The sequence below is a fragment of the Cnephaeus nilssonii genome, assembly GCF_951640355.1.
Source record: "Cnephaeus nilssonii genome assembly, chromosome: 12".
Taxonomy (NCBI): Eukaryota; Metazoa; Chordata; class Mammalia; order Chiroptera; family Vespertilionidae; genus Cnephaeus; species Cnephaeus nilssonii.
The window spans coordinates 9,206,348-9,224,390 of record NC_137083.1 but is presented as its reverse complement, the minus strand read 5'-3'; the positions used below and the strand labels follow the sequence as shown (position 1 = coordinate 9,224,390).

Here is an 18,043-nt window from a genome sequence, read left to right as displayed (position 1 = left end):
GGCAGCTGTGAGCACAGATTCTGCAGTGAGGCTGTCTGGGTGTGAACCCTGCACCCAACAGCTGGCATCTGTGTGACTCCAAAAAGGGACTTAGTTTATTTCCGCTCAGTTTCTTGTGTGTAAAAGGAGTTCACCTCCCTGGGTTGCTGAGATGCTTAACTGAGTTTATACAGAACTAGATGCCCGATGCACAAAGATTCATGCAAAAATGGGCCTTCCTTCCCCTGGCTGCCGGCACCCCCTTCGCTCCTGCAGGAGCTGCCTTTCTGCCTTCCCACGCTGCCCAGAGGCCCAGAGTGGCTGGGGCAGTGCGGAACGCCCCTGGCCACTCTGCGCCTGTGTATGCAAATTAACCTGCCATCTTTGTTGGGTTAATTTGCATATGCACTCCTGATTGGCTGGTGGGTGTCGTGAAGGTATGGTCAATTTGCATCTTTCTCTTTTATTAGTGTAGATACTTGGCCACCATAACTGACACATAGTAAGCTGTAAGGTTCCTATTAACCTTACTAAGTGCCCAGTGGTAGACAGACACTGTACTAGTTTCATAAACAGAAGTGCAGGGATTCCACCACCAGATAAATGGCCTGACACACTCTCATTTGAGCTCACAATTCTGATAATAGATGATACCAAAGCATTTGTATTTGAAATAAACCCAGTGAGTAAAAAAATTATCAGAATATACTTTGGAACCTGTAGGATAATTGATTTTTTTTTAAAGGAAAAGAACTGCTGAAAGTACACCAGTGGTTTCCTGATTAGACTTACCTTGTTTGAATTTCCCAGCTTCAACATAGGGAGTGAGAAATAATGGCTGCCCTGCGTCTCCCTTATACGGCAGGGAAACCCGGGCATTATTGTATAAGGAGCGAAACAGCCCGTCCACACCGGGGCAGAGCACCAGCAGGACCAACAGAACTGTCGCCTTCCACATGGCACCAACTATTCCCTCGAGGCCTAGGATGAAAACAACATTCCACAAATGAATCAAAAGAGTAAATATCTCCCCCACCCTTTTACACACATGCACGATGGTCATTTACCCACTCAAAACACAATTGTGTGTCAATGCCCTTTGCTGCCACTTAAGTAAAATAGACCCAATCCCTGCTCACCCTGAAATTAACTGTCTAATAGGGAGTTACTCAAGGGATTTACTATGTAGCTGGAGAAACAGTTTATATTTATAAAACCCTAGTCTGGGAAGTAAATTCAATGGAGTTGATTAACCCCTCAAGACAACAAGGGCTCAGTAACTGATCCCCAAATGAGGGGTAGTGACAGTTCATCCACGACAGGAGGGCAGAGGACCTAGAAAAGCCTTGGCAAGGTGGGATGGGTGGAACTCAGGCAGGCAGGAGGAATGGGGAGGCATCACTAGTGGGTGGGTGAGCGTGAGCAAAGGTGAGACCTCAGTTGTCCATGGGCACTTTGCAGGGAAATTTAAAATAAACAAAATGGATTTCTGGTTCCCTCTGCCATAGCTTACAAAAACCAGTACACTTTGCATCCAAGAACAAAAAGAAAGAAGGAAGACCTATCTTTAGGTCCCTGCCCCTATAGCTCCCTGATAAAGAAACTCAGGAGTTAGGCCTTAAGTTTTACTAACACAAAGCTTTCCAAGGATATTCGAATCTGATGTTTGCTAAGAGTGTTCATCTGGGTTGATAATAATAGGGGATTAAAATTGCATGGCGATTTCCCTAGCTTGTAAACAAACATGCAAATTGTATTTACAATGAGCCTTCCCTTGTATTTTCAGCCGATTCCAATCTCTTAATAACTCCACCAGGAAATCGAGATTATCACCACCATGGTTAGATAAGATAATTTGACTCAAAGGAGTGCTTCATGCAAGGCATGAAAGTGGAGAAGTCAGAACTACAACTCAGCCAGAGTCAGCACTAGGGTCAGGTGAGCCAGGTGGAGTTGCAGGGTCAAATCGCATCTTTTTATCTAAAGTTTTGACATTTGGTTCACCATGGATTTTTTGGCATTGATTTTGATTTTTTTTTCCAAGAGTATATTAAAATACTACTTATCTTGATTTCTGAGTTTTTGGGGGACTGTTACATGTTACACCCAAAGGCAGGTGCCTCACTTGTTTCACCTTAATTCTGACCCTGCTAAGTATTATGGTGCCTACATCAGGGTTGGTACATTACTCGACATCACTGCTATTTAAGCATGATCCAAGTTCTTAGCTCTAAAGTCTAGGTAAAGTATATAAAATGAATAAATACTCCACTCAGATTACTGGATGCAAAAAGAAATAAGCAACTATGCAAATATAATGCCTGCTATTTGGTGCTTTAAAATACCAAACTATTAAAACATCTTAAAAACACAAAATGGGCAAAAGTCTATTAACCACCTGTTTATCACGACCCAATTTGGCACAATATGAAAATACTGGTAGCAAATTTAAAAAGCTTTTTAGCCACATTTCCCCAATAAGATAAAAAATGTATAATTATCATTGGATTGGAAATGTAATCCTTGTAGTCTTTCACGGTTAATTTAATAGAATTCCCCATACTTGATGTAAGCAAGCTCAATCATCTATAGTATGTAGCTAAAAAATGCTTTTGCCTATTATTGACTATAATAAAGAACAAAATGAATTTAGAAACTTAAATTAGGTTCCCAAGAAGCCACAGGGTAATGACTACTACAGTACTAATAATTTTTTTTTAATTATGTGAATTTGTTATGCTGATGTTTTAATAGCAGTTACTTTTAAGGAATGCTTGAAATCAACAATCTTACTCTAACTGGTTCAGAGGAAAAAAAATCTGTGGTATTAAAACCATAGTGGAAGAAGCTTTTCCAGTAAGCGGTTTTTTTCCTGGAGGCAGAAACAAGAAACTAATGATGCTGTCTAATTTCTCAGTCTTCCTGCTGCAAACCTTCAGGCCCCTTTAATGGAAGCCATTAATATTTAAATAACCGGGCTAGTTACAGAAGTTCCCTTGTGAGCAGATGTTGACTCAGAGATGTTCAAGAAAGGCAGAGCTGGTCTTATTTTAATTGACATATCTAATTCATAAAAGTAAGAGTTGGGTCAATTTAGAAGATCGCATTAACATTTAATTAAACAACTGTTAGTCATGGCTTCCCATGTAGGTGAACGAAAGCAATATTTTTCATTTCACAGTTTTCACTTAACAGTCAGAATTCCTGAATTGTGTGCTAAGCTGTCATCTCTCCTAATGAAATGAAAGCTATTACCCTGAATGGAAGAGTCTTTTTTCCCCCCATAACATCCATCTCAAATGTTTTTGCTTATCCTAAACTAGCCTGAATTTTTTTACTTATTGAACATGTATTGAGTACTTTCTAAATAAATCCTGTACCAGAATCTACTACCCATAGAAAGTGAAAGAAAAAATTACTCACCATACACTTTATCATATGTCTATTTGAAATAATATGAAACATTGGCACTATTTCCAGTTCAAATATACCATATTGAAGGATTCAGACAAACTGTTCCTCTTAAGAACTGTTTAGAAACAGAATAAAATCTAGGCAAATACAAAGGAATATTGGCAGAATCAAATAAGCTAAAGGTCAGAAGTTTATGATTTGCTAACACTGTCTACTAAACCTTAAATATTACAGTTGGAAATTGTGTCCAATGTTCAATATTTAATATAAACAAAGTTATTTATCAGAGTTTTATAGAATAAAAACAGTCAACAATGTAACCAACTTAAGTAAGTCTCTGTACACCGAAAAGATAAAATTATATACAGCAATTAATATATCTATGACAATGCTTTGAAAATATACTAAAATATTAGGTAAAGTAAAGCAAGCTATTAAATTTGGATAGGTGGTATTTTTTCCTTATTTAATACTTCTTAAGAATTTCTAAATCTTCTACAATAATTAATCTTATAATCAGAAAAAAACAATTTTTGGTTTTGAAGACAAAGTGAAGCAACTGAGAGACATGGCAAAAAAAGGCGTGTTTCTCATTCCTTATTACTACCTGTTATGACCTCTTGCGTTTCCTAGGAGTCAGGTTCTGTTTGTTCTTTTACAATAGGTCCTTCTCTCCCTAACATTCTGAGAGGACGAGTCCTGACCTGCTGAAGCCATAGAACCTCGGACACTCAGGGTACATGTCCTCCTTGGTCAATGAGAAGGCTCTGCATAAATGTGAGATGTGCTAATAACAGTTACTGTTCTTACATTTGTATTTAATTCCGCCTGAAGTAGAGTCTGTAACAGATGTGCATATAGTTGGTACTAAGCAAATATTTGTTGAACAGATGAATCCAAAAAATGAATCATGATATTTTAGATCTACATGAGGTAGTACATGTTCATGTGGCCCAATTCTTTCATCTTACCAACCACAGAGCGGAAGCCAGGTGATTAAGTAAGTGACTTGCTTAAGATTCTTCTGCGAGCGAGTAGTAGGGCCAAGCAATACTCAAAGCAAATTGGATTTGTTTATGGCTCAAATCCAATCTGCTTTCCACTTTCTTGTTTTTGGTTACAGTTACGTTCAGATATTCTGACTCCTATTGTCTTGATAGATAATAACAGCCTGTAATGGTCCTAGATCCTTTCGTAGACCAGTAGAGGATGTAGTTAAACAAATAAAAAAGAAACATTAATAAGTAAATCTTTCCAGAGAAATTCGGTTTTTGGAAAAAGTTCATACTAATCCTGCCATAACCGACTCAGTAGACCTTGGGCAAGACAGTGACTTCTGTGGGTCCCGGTCAGTGTGTTAGAACCAACAACGAGATTTCCAGGAGCGGTGAGAACCAGTTGTTCAACATGGCCATTGTTACAAATTATGCTATACAAGTTTATCCTTAAATAAGTTATATTGAAAAAAAATGTCATAATATCAAAACTCACCACTTCTAAATTATCCTACTACATTTTCCTGTTATCTATGTCCTGGAGTTAAATTTTTCTGTATTTGTCAGGTGGTTGGATTACACAACAGTTTGCTACCAGGCATTTCTTTCCAGCTCTGTGTTCAGTGACACCTATTGACACCTTGCAGTCAGCCACGGTAGGAATATGTACACCACGGACATCAGCAAACACCACAAATCAAGGTTTTCCTGCCCCCCCCCCTCAAAGAACTGGTTATTGAATATACACCTGCATGTGTTGGTCTCATGTTTCTTATTTTTAAAAATAAGCTGAGAACCACTTTCTATCAACTCAAACGTAATTATAATTGAAATGAGCAGCAGAAGAGACAAACGGGATCATCCTGCCGAGTTGTCATCTGTGTGTGGAAGTAACCAACAACCTGCTTACATAGGCAAGGCCTCTAGGGAAGGAGCCGGCCGCTGGAAGGAGTGTGTTCCACCAACGATAAAGAAGCAAGCAGAAACTCCAGCATGAGGACAAAGCACAGAGCCAACACTTCAAGCAGCCCTGTGTTCTCTCCGTCTCTCCTCCCAACTTCTCCATTTTAAATTATTCTAATTAAAGGGTAAAATTCATTTATGTAGTAATTGTTATAGCTGAAATTCAAACAGTTACATGGGTCCCCCAAACATGTTTAATTGGTGTTAATAGCTCCCAACACAATTAAAACATTGCCCCAAACAACAAAAACAGGCCAACTAGTAACAGACATTTCCAAAAAATCTGTAATTAAAAAAAAAAGTACAAGAAAGTGGTTCCTCTAGTTAAAAAAGACTCAGTCACCTCTCAAGATTATTCATGCATATCCATAGCATTTGGCTCCTGTATTAAAGGACTACTGTGCAACCCTAAATTAAATACCAACCAGGATCCCAAATCTAGCTATTTTGCGAAAAAGATTTCCACGCAAACAAGTGATAAAAGAAACCCTTTATTTTGAAGGAACCACTATTCATCTTCCTTATGGCATCATTTTAATTTCTAAAATTGGTATTTGAAGTGCTCTGTTCCCAGAGAGGACATAGCACCTGGCACACCTGGTGATGGGCAACCTTTTGCACAAGTGGCACTGGGACTATGCCTATGGCCTTTTCTCAGGCCGCCCCCTGGCATCCCACAGTGGTGTCTCATCTTGCAAATGAATTGGGAGTGCCTATCTCAGCCACCATACCCTTGGATTCCCAGGGAAGAGAGACAAACTGGAGTTGTGTGGCAGGTAGGGAATGAAAAGAATCAGGAACCGGAGAAAGTAACATTATCAGGCACTGTAGTAGGACACTTTTACCTCGAAATCAAACTCCAACCAGAAGGAAAATTTGAGTGGGGGTGGAAATAAAAAGTAGACATGGCCCAAAATGTTAATAACAGTTTTGAAATAGAAAAACAGAAAGACCATCCCCATGATGAAAGGCATTATCGTGATAATGATACCAATAACTTCTGTCAATTATTGAATGCTCCCTATGCACTGAAACTGTGCTAATGGTTTTATATTTTTATTTCTAACCTTTACCCTGCAGGGATTATTATCTCCCATTTTAAAACTGATCCTCAGAGAATTTAACTTACTTGCCCAAATACACACAGCTAATAAGTGGTAGAACAAGGAATTCAGGCCAGTCCTTATCTGTCTCCAAAGTCCATTCTACAGTCCCAATACCAGCATGTCCCAAATGGTGCTACACGGGCCAAGATCCTCCTCCTTATCCAGGTAAGTTTGGAAGTACAACATACTATATCCTCCCAGAATTAAATTATTATTTTGCTGAGGAGTTCTGCTGTAAATAAATGTGTTAAAACTTTATCCTAGTACTCCCCAAACCAACAAGATTTCATTAGGAAAGGCTTTTTATTCTTGTGTAATATCTAAGAAATGGAATAGAACACCATTCTGTGACCTTTGTTTACTCAACAAAATATGTTGGAGGGACACCTTTAGCCTAGGCCCTCCCTGTTCCAAATGACCTCAGGGAAGTGTCTGGGCTAACCGTGTGCAGGAAACGCTTCTCTGGGTGAAGCCAGCCTGGAGGAAGCAGTGCAAAGGTCCTGAGCTGCAAACAAGCTTTGTTTGTTGGCTGACAGGCATAGAGTGGATGTAGGAGGAAGTGGCACATGATGAGTTTCGAGGGTAGTCAGGGTCAACACATGTGAAGTCTTATCTGTATTCATAGGCATACGTGTGTTTTTTTCTAGTTTCAATGGGGGACCCTTGGAGGCTTTTAAATAAAGGAGCAATACCAGTCTAATTAGAGTTGTGAAATGTGAAATGATCACTCTGGTTGTTACCCAGCATATGGACTTTAAAAGAATAAGGATTAGGAGGCTGATGTGATAATCCAGGAGAGATGACAGAGGCCGGGGTCAGGGAGTATCCGTGGAGGTGGTGAGAAGTGGTCAGCTACATTTTGAAGGCACATCCATGAACGTTTGTTAATAAACTGAAATATAATGGAAAGAAGCAAGGATGACTCCTAAGTCTGTCTTTTGCCCAAAGTGGCTGCATGAATTGTGACGAGTTGAATTGTTTCCCCCCAGAATATATACTGAAGTCATTCAGAATGTGGCCTTATTTGGAAATGGTATCTTTGCAGTTGCCATTATGACCCCATTCTAACTTAACTAATGAGGCTGGAGTCCAGCGAGTGAGGGAGGGTGGTACCAAGTGGGATCGGGTATCAGATCATGGGGGTGTTTGGGCTCACTTTTTCCAAGCTATGATGTTTCCATAAATGGTGAGGCTGGCCTCTTGCTACCCTCTTGCTCACTCTACCAGGTGGGGGGGAAGAGGTGGAAAAATATCTGATGATAAATTTGGGGAAACTGTTAGTCTCAGCTTCCTTGTTGTCGCACAGGAAGCAGTGTTGTTCTCTCTCCGCCAGGTGTGGGCCTGTGAACAGCAGAGCAAGTCTGCTCGACTGTGGGCTTTAGTCCTGGGAAGCCCATTGTTCCAGAAGTAAAAGCTCCAATTCAACCCAGCCTCTCTCAGTAACCAAAGTCATCTATTGCTATCCACCTGCCTTGCTCTTTTGTCTTCTCAATTTCTCCAAAACTCAGGCAATGGAGAGAAGTTTGCTATTTTGGGGTTCCCTCAGAGACCTCAACAGAATGGGATTTGGGTTTTATTCTGAGTGTAACAGGCTGGAATATTTTTTTTCCAGTGCACCCCACTGTCTCTATTATGCTGCAAACATTTCATCATACCTGTAACTACACAAAGGTATGAGTAATAGTATCAGCATCACCCACATATCCAGAATTTGAAGCCCACACATATGGCTTGGCCACTCCAGCCCTGAAGGTAGAAGAGTTGATCCATAGAAATAATTTCTAAAATCAAATCAGCTAAACCAGGGGTCCTCAAACTTTTTAAACAGGGGGCCAGTTCACTGTCCCTTAGACTGTTGGAGGGCCGGACTATAGTTTAAAAAAAAACTATGAACAAATTCCTATGCACACCGCACATATCTTATTTTGAAGTAAAAAAACAAAATGGCAAAAACACCCGCATGTGGCCCACGGGCCGTAGTTTGAGGACGCCTGAGCTAAACTATCTTCACAGGACGATCATATTCAACAAAGTCACACAAGGACGAGTTAGCGAGAACAAAAGGATACAAAACCAAATCCCCTCATTACGTATTTTAAAACCAAGTGGGTAGATATCCAAAGCGGAGACAACAGAAAAAGCATGGGAACACCTCTATTATCGCTCCTACCAGCAGTTTCTAAAATCAGAAAAGCTATTTTCACTCTTTGGCTTGCTGCATTCTGACTTCGGTCCATACCATCTTGCCAAAATCATGAATGATCTCCATATCCCCAAACTCAAACAAAAGTTTCTGCCATTATCTTAACTGATTTCTCTGACACAATGACAGTACCCTTTAGGACAATTTATCGTTGGTTTGCCTCCTGTAATCTGTGCTCTCATAGATCTTCTAGAAAGTTCTCCTTCAGAGTTCCCTCTGCCTCTGCCTTCCCTTAAACATTGGGATGCCTCAGATTCTCTCCTTGGTCATCTCGCTCCACTCTCTCTCCAGGGTAATCTGATCGCTTTAAGTAGCACCTTCTACTGACACCGCTTGGAATAATAGCTCTTCTTAAAAGCTTAGCCTCATCTATCCAACTGCCTGCCACACATTTCCACCCGAGGCCCCATGGGCACAGTGAACACAACTTGTCAAAGTGGAACCTAATCCTTGTGCTAAGGCATAATGAATTGAACACATTTACTTCTGCCCCCTCATAAAACTGCTCTAGAGTGAAGTGAAGACATTTTTTTAAAGGTATAAATCCTATGGCCCAGGAGAACAGGAGAGACAACAGCACATAAGGCAGGTCAAATTTTGTTGTCATGAGATGGAAAGGGAACGGATAGTGTGCAGAGAATGAAGGCAGAATATAGATGGGGCACCAGCTAATTCACGTTACAAACCACAGAAAAGCCCAGACATTCTGAGTGCTGGAGACTGCAGAAGGCAAAGGTGAGACAGGGGCTGCAGAGAAGGATCGGTCCAAGTCTGTAACAGCAGGCAAAGGCTCAGATCCCACCGCCCCCTGCCTGGCTCTTACTTATTCTGTAAAACACTTATTCTTTGAAAAATTAAACCACGGGTACTCTAGACTTGGGAATAGTAAATACAGTAAAAAATGGGGAAGAGGCACCCAATTTAAAGCTGTCTCCACACTGACATACCCTGGACACTCCCCCTTGAACTTGAACGTGCCCTGAACCCAGGCCTTGACCACTCAGCTCTAGGAAAGCTGGCAGCACGCACTATGTGCCTCCATCGCTCATCCTGTGCAGGAGCCTGAGGACTCCGCTCTGGGATTACTGGAACCTCTTAGAAAAAGGAGCCAGCAACACTGACGTGTGAGGTCCTCCGTGGAACTTCTTGGTCCTGCCAATTAATTCCATGGAGCCAGGGAGCTGCTGATAAATCCCTTGGATGCAGCAAAACTTACAGTCAGTGACTTTGTTTCTCACATTTAATATACAACTAGCTGCAAAGAACCACTGCACATTGGGAAGAAAGTCTCTAATTTAAAAGAAAAACCAAAAGAAACTACTTGAACAACAACAACAAAAACACCTCAAAAGAAACAGTAATGCATGAAATAGGGTAGCCCTTCAAAAACAAAAACAAAATCATTTAAAGGAATAAGAGTAGACGTTGCATTCATTAAGTAGCAGAAAGTTGTCTTGAAAAGAAACAAAGAACAAGAACACACTCCTGAAAATTAAAAATAGGGTAATAGCAGTTTTAAAATTTTGATAAAGGAAGGGACAAAAACGTCACAGAAATCTCCCAGAAAATATAAGGACAAAAATATAAGAGGAAAAAAGGTCATTATGAGATTTGTTCTGGAAGACCAATATCTGAGTAATGGGCATTCTAGAAAAAGAAGGCAGATAAAATTCAGGGGAGGAGATTATTAAAGTATTAGTACAAAAACATTTAGCAGAAGTATGGACATGATTTGCAGAATTAAAGGGATGACAATTTTCCCAGACCAAGGCACGGAAAGACATGGGACAGTTTCCAGGAATAAAAAGACTACATCAACTGAGAGCGAGAGAGCAAGAGAGAGAAAAGAACAAACATTAAAAGAATCAAGAACCAAAATGGCGCTAGACTTTTCAAAAGCAGCAACAGCAGCTAAAATACATTGCAGGGAGGGGAGAGCAACAGCTTCTAAATTGTAAGAGGAAAATGAATTTTAAGCTAGAATTGTATACTCAGCCAAACTATCAAACAAGTGTAATGATAAAGGATGTTCAGGTGTACATATGTTTTTAAAAATTGGTTCTCATATACCACTTCTCAGAAACCTAGTGGCAAATGTGTTCCACCAAATCGAGAAAGTAAAGTAAAAAAGAGAATGATGTGGCATCCCAGGAACAGGGGAACTAACCGGACAGAGGTCTCAGGATGACAGCACTACCTAAAGGCCACCCACACAGATTGGAGCAGTGAGACAGAGCAATCCATAGGGAAGGATCGCAAAAAAAAAAAAAAAAAAAAAAAAAAAAAGCATGTAACTAACTACTTCATGCGTTCTTGTGAAAAATCATATCCATAAGGATACTACAGTTCTGTCAGCAGGCTTGGACAGAAGTCCTGATAATTACATAGAAAACTAAAATCAAAAAAGAGTCAATTATTAACTCAATGAAGAATATCAAATTGTACTAAGAAAGGTATTACAATGAGAGCATACTACTGAGCTCAGCAATGAGCAATCCTATATAATAAAAGCCTAATATGCTAAGTGTCCAGTCACCCGGTTGGCCGTTCAACCAATCAAAGCATAATATGCTAATGATATGCTAAGGTCACTCAACTGCTCGCTATGACGTGCACTGACCACCAGGGGACAGATGCTCCAATCGATAGGTTAGCTTGCTGCTGGGGTCCAGCGGACTGGGACTGAGTGAGACTGGCCGGACATGCCCTGGAGCCCTCCCACTGTTCCTCCCCGGCTGGCCAACCTCCTGCATCCCTTCCCAGCCCCGATCGTGCACCAGTGGGGTCCCTTGGCCTGGCCTGCACCCTCTTGCAATCTGGGCTGCCCCCCCCCCCCCGAGTGCATGAATTTCGTGCACCAGGCCTCTAGTACTTACATAATAAAGTCCTCAACGGGAACAAATTTAGCAACAATGAATTCTGTAACCATTGGTCAGGATAGAGGGTAGGCAAGTTGAGGCATAAGTTAGGTAAGAGTGATAAGTACTCACCTTAATAGACCAATACCTCAAGTTGATTTTTTTAAAAAGTACAACTTTAAATCAAGAAAGAATTCAAGAAATCAAAAAACAGATTAGGCAGATTACTGAGAAATTTGGAGGTAAACACTAGAAGAAACAGGAAAGCCTGGGACGAGACTTCAGATATAAGAGCAGTGTGGAGAGCAGTAGAAAGAGGAACACAATTTTTTTTTGCCATGAGAATGGTACTACGACTTGGATTTTTCACCCATGGATGTGAATTATGTTGACAAAAATCAAAAGTAGTTAACGGTAACTCAAAAAAGTAAACTTACTACCTTCTTCCCTAAACACGTCTCTACTTCCCTATTTCGTCTTGATTGGAAATCCTCAAACTCTGAAGCTGGACATCCCAGACTGACTGACTTCTCCGCCTCCCTCTTGCTGCCTTTCCACAGCCAACCAACCACCACTGCATGTCTTGGATGGTTTTCAAATTCTTCCTCTCCTCTCTAACTCTACTCCCAGGTCCGAATCCAGGTCCTTAACTGTTACTTACCTGGACCAATGTGAATCTCCAAGCTAATATCTAACCCTGACTTTAATGCCTACTTGGATGACTTCCCCACTCTCCTCATTTGCTGTTGTCTCTCTGTTTTCATGGGCTGTGGGTGTTACACTTTTTCCAACTTTGTTGCATGGCAATAGATAACCACTACCTGAGGCAAGATATAAGCAGAGAGTAGAAAGTGCTGAAGAGCAGGAAGAAGCCAGAGAAATCACGGAGAGGCGATGGCAGGGGATGTTGGAGGTGTGTTCAGTCTTCACCCTCCAGTGACGAGAAACTACCTAGGGCTTCATATTTGAAAAGAATACTATGGCCATGGTGCAAGGATGGACTTCAACTACAAAGACAGAAGGGAGATAAAACTATTTAATGGGCTTTATAATAACCCAGAAGAAAGATGATGATGCCAGGCCGGGGATAGTAATAGTGCAAACAGGGAAGATTAAAAATAAATAACTAGAAGGTCAAATTAGCAGGACCTTGTGAGTGATGAAATATTATACATTGAAATAGAACAGAATCTAGGATGACTCCCAAATCTGACTTAGATGGCTGGGCAGACGGTGGCATCATTAACTAAGATTTCTCACTAAGTGATTTTTGTGTGAAACTAATGCATTAGTGCATTCGTGTGTGTGTGTGTGTGTGTGTGTGTGTGTGTGTGTGTGTGTAAGAGACAGACAGAGAAACATGGAATACCAGATCCCTGAGAAAGTGGAAATCAGCTCCCTGCTAATCACACTGTGATGTTCCCCACAGAACACCGACGATGCTTCTACACACCCGAGGCCACACTGCCGCTGCCAGATGACTGACAACCCTTTCTTTTGAGCAGTCCTGGTTTCTTACCAACGTGCCCGAGCCCCACTTGTTCCTCCGCCTCCTGAACAAAGACTGCTCAGTGGTTAGCTGCTGAATTGCCATGGCTACTTGACAACAGCCCATCCAGGGTCCCCTCTTCACTGGCTCCTCCTTTGACCCAATCTGCACACGGCCAGACCTTTCTGAGTCCCCTTCCCACATCCCTGATCCTTTGACCTGGTGTCTTTCTTTGCTGCAAACAGACTAATAAAATGAACGGTGCCATTGCAAGTGTATCCCTGGTAGTCTTTCATCAGTGAGCTTCAACATGCCCTTGAAAGGTGTGCTGAGGCCAGGTGGAGAAGTTAGGGAGACCACAGCATACAGAGAGAAGAGGCAATAAATCCAGAGTGTCAGGGAAGCTGCTGGCTCTCATATTCTGAGACCGGCCCCCATTCCCGAGTGTACAGAACTCTCTCCCAAGCCAAGTCAATTCTACAAACACTCCAATCCTTAGAGGGAGAGGAGAAAAACATTATTTCCAGTTGGGTTGCTGATTGATAATCCTATTCTTCATCAAGAAACCCAGGCAGGAAATTTTCAGAATTAGCTATGACTGTCACTTTCCCTGTGTGTCAAATATCACCTTTGCACCATGGGGTCTACACAAGCCTCAGGATGGGTTGGTCTTTAACTTTCTACATTTCTAGTTTCTCAGCTTTGGCCAGGCACAGTCACATTTCCTGCTCCTTTCAAACACAGCGAGTCCCCCACTCTTTTCCACACACAGTTTCCTCTCCTTGAATAGAATTCAATCCGTTAGAGATTTTCTGGGCAGATGCTAAACTGTGAGATTCTTTGCTAAAATTCGTGGAGTCAAAGGTAAAAAGGATACAGTACTTGCCTTCACGGAGAAGAGACCGGCACAAACCCAGGGACTCCACGCAGACTGGCATGTGCTAGAATAAGGCACAAGAAGCTCAGTTCTCTCAGCCACTACTAATCAGCACTGCGCTCAATTCAAGTTCTCACGGGTGATGACCTCACTCCCAACCCAAATCCTATATTGCTCACTGTGCAACTGGCCACTTTCGATTTCAGGAAAGAAGATGGAGCACAATCCTTGTGTCTACCTGAGTCCATTATAATCGATGACCGAGTCAATACAATCTTGCTGGGGGCCCCAGATCCTATCCGCCCTCTCTCCAAAGTCTCACAATGGAAGGAAAGTAAGGAGAAAGGAGAATGTGAACACATTTATGTAAATGAGCAGGACAATGGGAAAAGCAGAAGACTGATGGAATAAAACACACAAATAAAACTAGAGCTTTCCTCTAGCTCACTCTGAAAGAACTCAGCAGAGGACTGAATGTGTGATCTTAAGGAGAACTAATGAAGTGAGTGTTAAACTTAGCCATAGGGGTTGGCATTTCTGAGGGAGTTTGACAGAGTTCAAGAAGTGGGGTGGGAATAAGAAAGGGCCAGAGGGCAGAGTTAATAACCAACTGAGGGGCCACACCAGAGGGGCCACAAGAAGGACCCCGTGTGTGTATGATGCCCGCACACAGTAAGCATGTATGTATTTCATCTCATGTATCCATCTGCCCACTTAGAACAGAAGTACTTTGTCTAAAGGTACATAGCTTTGAGGTATCAGAGCCACACTTGAAGGTAAATTAACATGTTCTCTCTTTTAAGTGCACTAGGCTTCCTATTAAGAATGGGGCATTTCCGTGGGTATTTGGGTGCTAATAAACGGGTATGTGCTGTTTTCTGAGCAGTCACTAAGCTCTCCCTCCCTCACTATCTTAGTTCTGTGCATACCAGAGTAGCACTCAACACGTAGTGTTTCCTCTGACGAGTGCTATGCTTCTGGAGACAAAACAAAGTCATTAACAAAATACTGTCATGCTGTTTGCTTCTGTGGGAGGCACTCAGACAGACACGAGCAGAACAAGGAGACGGCCAGGTACAGAAGGCCACCAGGCGGAAAGTCCTGGGTGCCGAGCAAAGGACAATTGTAGGGTGGGACCTCTCCCCCAGGGTGAATACCTATGCTCATGCAGTTTGGACCCCCTGACCTTTCCTACCTAGATGTTATCTAGGCCTCAGTTGTAGTTCAGCTCCAGGCCCAGAAAAGCAGCAAAACCAGCCAGAGCTGCCCTCAGGACCAGCTGCATTGAAGAGTGACCCCCTGCCCTGGTGCTGGCCAATCAGTGGAGACCACAATCCTGAATGGACACCCCTGGAAAGCTACTGAATATTCTATTGAGATCTTCCCCTGGGACCTCCCCTAACATCTCCACCCTTAAAACCCTTAGGAGGGAGGACCCAGTGTGATCTCCTCCCAGGGGCAGGCCAGTGCCTTTTCCTTTCCTTTTTCCCTCCTCTTTTCCCCTCCCTCTCTCCCTCTCCCTCCCCTTCTCCCCCTTTCCCTCCTCCTCTCTGTCCCCCTCCCTGCCCCAGGCATGTTACCATCAGCTTCCTCACTCCCAAGCTCCAAGGGCCCTCCCTTCACCTCCGTAACTCACTTCTTGAGCCCATTTCTTCTAGGAATTACTTCTTCTGCCTCTGATTTACCAAATAAACGTTCTCCTCCAGTTTGGATCTTGGCTCTGAATTCTTCCCTAGCCAGAACCCAAGTATCAAGGTTGCTAAACCCGGGTTTGGTGTGACTTCCTGGTCAGACACCTGGTGCCGTTCCCGCTGCCCACAACACTCCTTGTTTTTATTTTTTCAAGGGGAGTGAACTGGTAAGCCCAGTGGACTTGCTTAATACTCTTCTATGTCATTTGAACCTCCTGTCAGTCAAAGCTCACTTATCTCTCAGGCTATAACATCAGGCCAGTAGAAACCCACGCAAACTGGTTTAGAAGCTAGATTCACATATATTGGGGTCCGCCCCTCCAAAACAGCCAATTCCTTATGAAAGAAGAATAAACTGGCTGCTTACAAAGAACACTGGCATTCTATATAAAGGGTTTCTCCTGGGCTTAGGATAACCTGGGGTAGAAGTCTAGAAAGCCCAACCAGCCCAGGGGCTTGACAACCCTACAGACTTTCATACGCCAACAAAGCCAGTGCGGTCCACTTTAAGAAAAAAAAAAGTTCCGGTTCCCATTTAAACAACTTTCTTAAAAGTTACTTTTCAAGTTAGTAAAATGCATTCTCGTTGGATCTCTTTTTCTCCTAACATCTCTGTTCTTACTCATCACACACACACACACACACACACACACACACACACACACACACACAGAGTAAAAAATAGTTGTACATTTAAGGGGAGAGGGTATTCAGTCAGGAATGGAGAGGGAGATAGAAACATCAATGATGAGAGAGAATTATTGATTGGCGGCCTCCTGCACACCCCCTACTGGGGATCAAGCCTGCAACCCAGGCATGTGCCCTGATTGGGGAATTGAACCTGGGACCCTTCAGTCCCCAGGTCAAAGCTCTATCCACCCAGGCAAACCGGTTAAGGAAACAAGTGTCTTTTAAATGTGCAGTGACTAAGGCGTAGTGAATTCAAATAATCTGCTCAAGGTCACCAATTCGTAAAAGGCGGAGCTGGGATTCGGATCCTTAAATATGGCAAAAGCCCATTTCCCCCGTGAGACCGAGTTGACCTTAAAGGTACTGGCGCTCCCATTTCTCCGCACATCCCACTGGCTCCTGGGAGTCTCTGCCAGGCCCGATCCACTCACTGGGCAGGGAGCTGTCGCCTGTCCCTCGCCCCTGGTGTCCCCCTAATCCCACATTCCAGAAATAAGAGTCTTTCTGGTGTGCCTGCCTTCCTTCGCTCAAGCCAACGCTCCTTTTGTGGGGCGCACTCCAATCAAAGGCATCCTCCGCTCCCACTTTCCCACAGCACCCCGGAATCAAAACGCCCCAAAGAGGGACGAAGGACGAAGGAGACGGTGTTCCTGCCTCACACTGAGAGGAATGGGGAGGCCCCACCGCTTCCTGCTTCCCAGGAGGGGAGGAGGTGCTCCTGGACGAGGAGGCGCCTCCCGATCTGGAGGAACCCAGGGTCCCAGCGCCTCGGATCCTGCCTGGCGCCTTGGGGGTGTTCCCGGGGCTGGGCGCGTGCAGGGCAGAGGGTCAAGCCTCCGCAGTACCCCACCCTGGAAATCCTGAGCCCGCCACCCGTCCTCTCGGTAGTATTCCCCCGCGCTCTCTCCTTCCTTCTGGGGGCCGAGGGCTCCAGAGACCACCCGCCCCGCACCCCCTGCGTTTGGGAACGTGGCGAGGACCCGCCCCGCCGCGCCCGCACCGGGCGCACTTACGCAGGGCAGTGGCGCTCCTTCCCGCCTCGGTGCGCTCAGCCCTGAGCCCGCCGGTTCCCGCAGTCAGGAGCGGCCAGGCAGCCCTCCCCGCGCACCTCCCCGTCACCAGTGCCCTGCAGGGCGCCAGCTTTTAAGGGCCCCTTTCAGCGACGCACGTGACCCAGGTTTCTGGGGCCCAAGGTAGGTCCCCACCCGCCTCCCCCGCGACCTGGCCTCGCCCAGGGAGCACTTCCCATCCTGGGAGCAGCGAACGGAGGAAGGTGGGCAGAGGTCACCTGGGTGGGTTTGTTCCTCTGTGCGTTTTGATTTTCTCTCCTGCGTTTAAAAAGCTGCTGCCTTAGACTCTCAACACTGTATTTCGAAATGATTGCCTCACGCGAGCGTTTGCTTGCAAGCTGAGTGTTTGCAACTGGAAACCCAGTGGTGTTTCACTCCCGCCGTTTAAACAGCCCACGCGCTTTCTTGGATGGTCCACAGCCCCAGCGCCAACACTGAGAGCAGCGAGTGCCAGCACTGAGCCCTGAAAGCTTTCTCTGCCTTACTGCATGGGAATCCTAGGGCGACCGGATGTGCTATTACCATAATTAGCCCCATTTTGCAGTCGGGGAACTGAGATTGAGAGGTTAGGTGTCCCATGGAGAGTCACATCTCTTGTAAGCCACCTGAGTACTTATTAGTAATGACCATCACTGGGTGCTGGGCACTGAGCCAGACTCTGGGGGAAGACAGAATGCAAAGGTATTGCAAGCAGAAAAGACAAAACAC

At 43.8% G+C, this 18,043-nt stretch overlaps 1 protein-coding gene across 2 annotated transcripts in view; it reads right to left on the bottom strand.

The window, feature by feature from the left end:
• Positions 1-17,366, bottom strand: part of CPVL (carboxypeptidase vitellogenic like) — a 102,178-nt gene extending 84,812 nt beyond the window's left edge. Inside the window, exons 1-2 of one of the 2 annotated variants that reach the window (XM_079785675.1) lie at positions 17,279-17,366; positions 772-960 (exon numbers count right to left, since the gene is read on the bottom strand). In XM_079785675.1, coding sequence (XP_079641801.1) covers positions 772-937 — 166 coding nt within the window. In that variant the 5' untranslated portion in view covers positions 938-960; positions 17,279-17,366. Of the gene's footprint in view, positions 1-771; positions 961-15,464; positions 15,587-17,278 lie in introns of those variants that run through there. The other variant, XM_079785676.1, reaches the window with a different exon arrangement.
• Between the last annotated feature and the right edge of the window lie 677 nt (positions 17,367-18,043).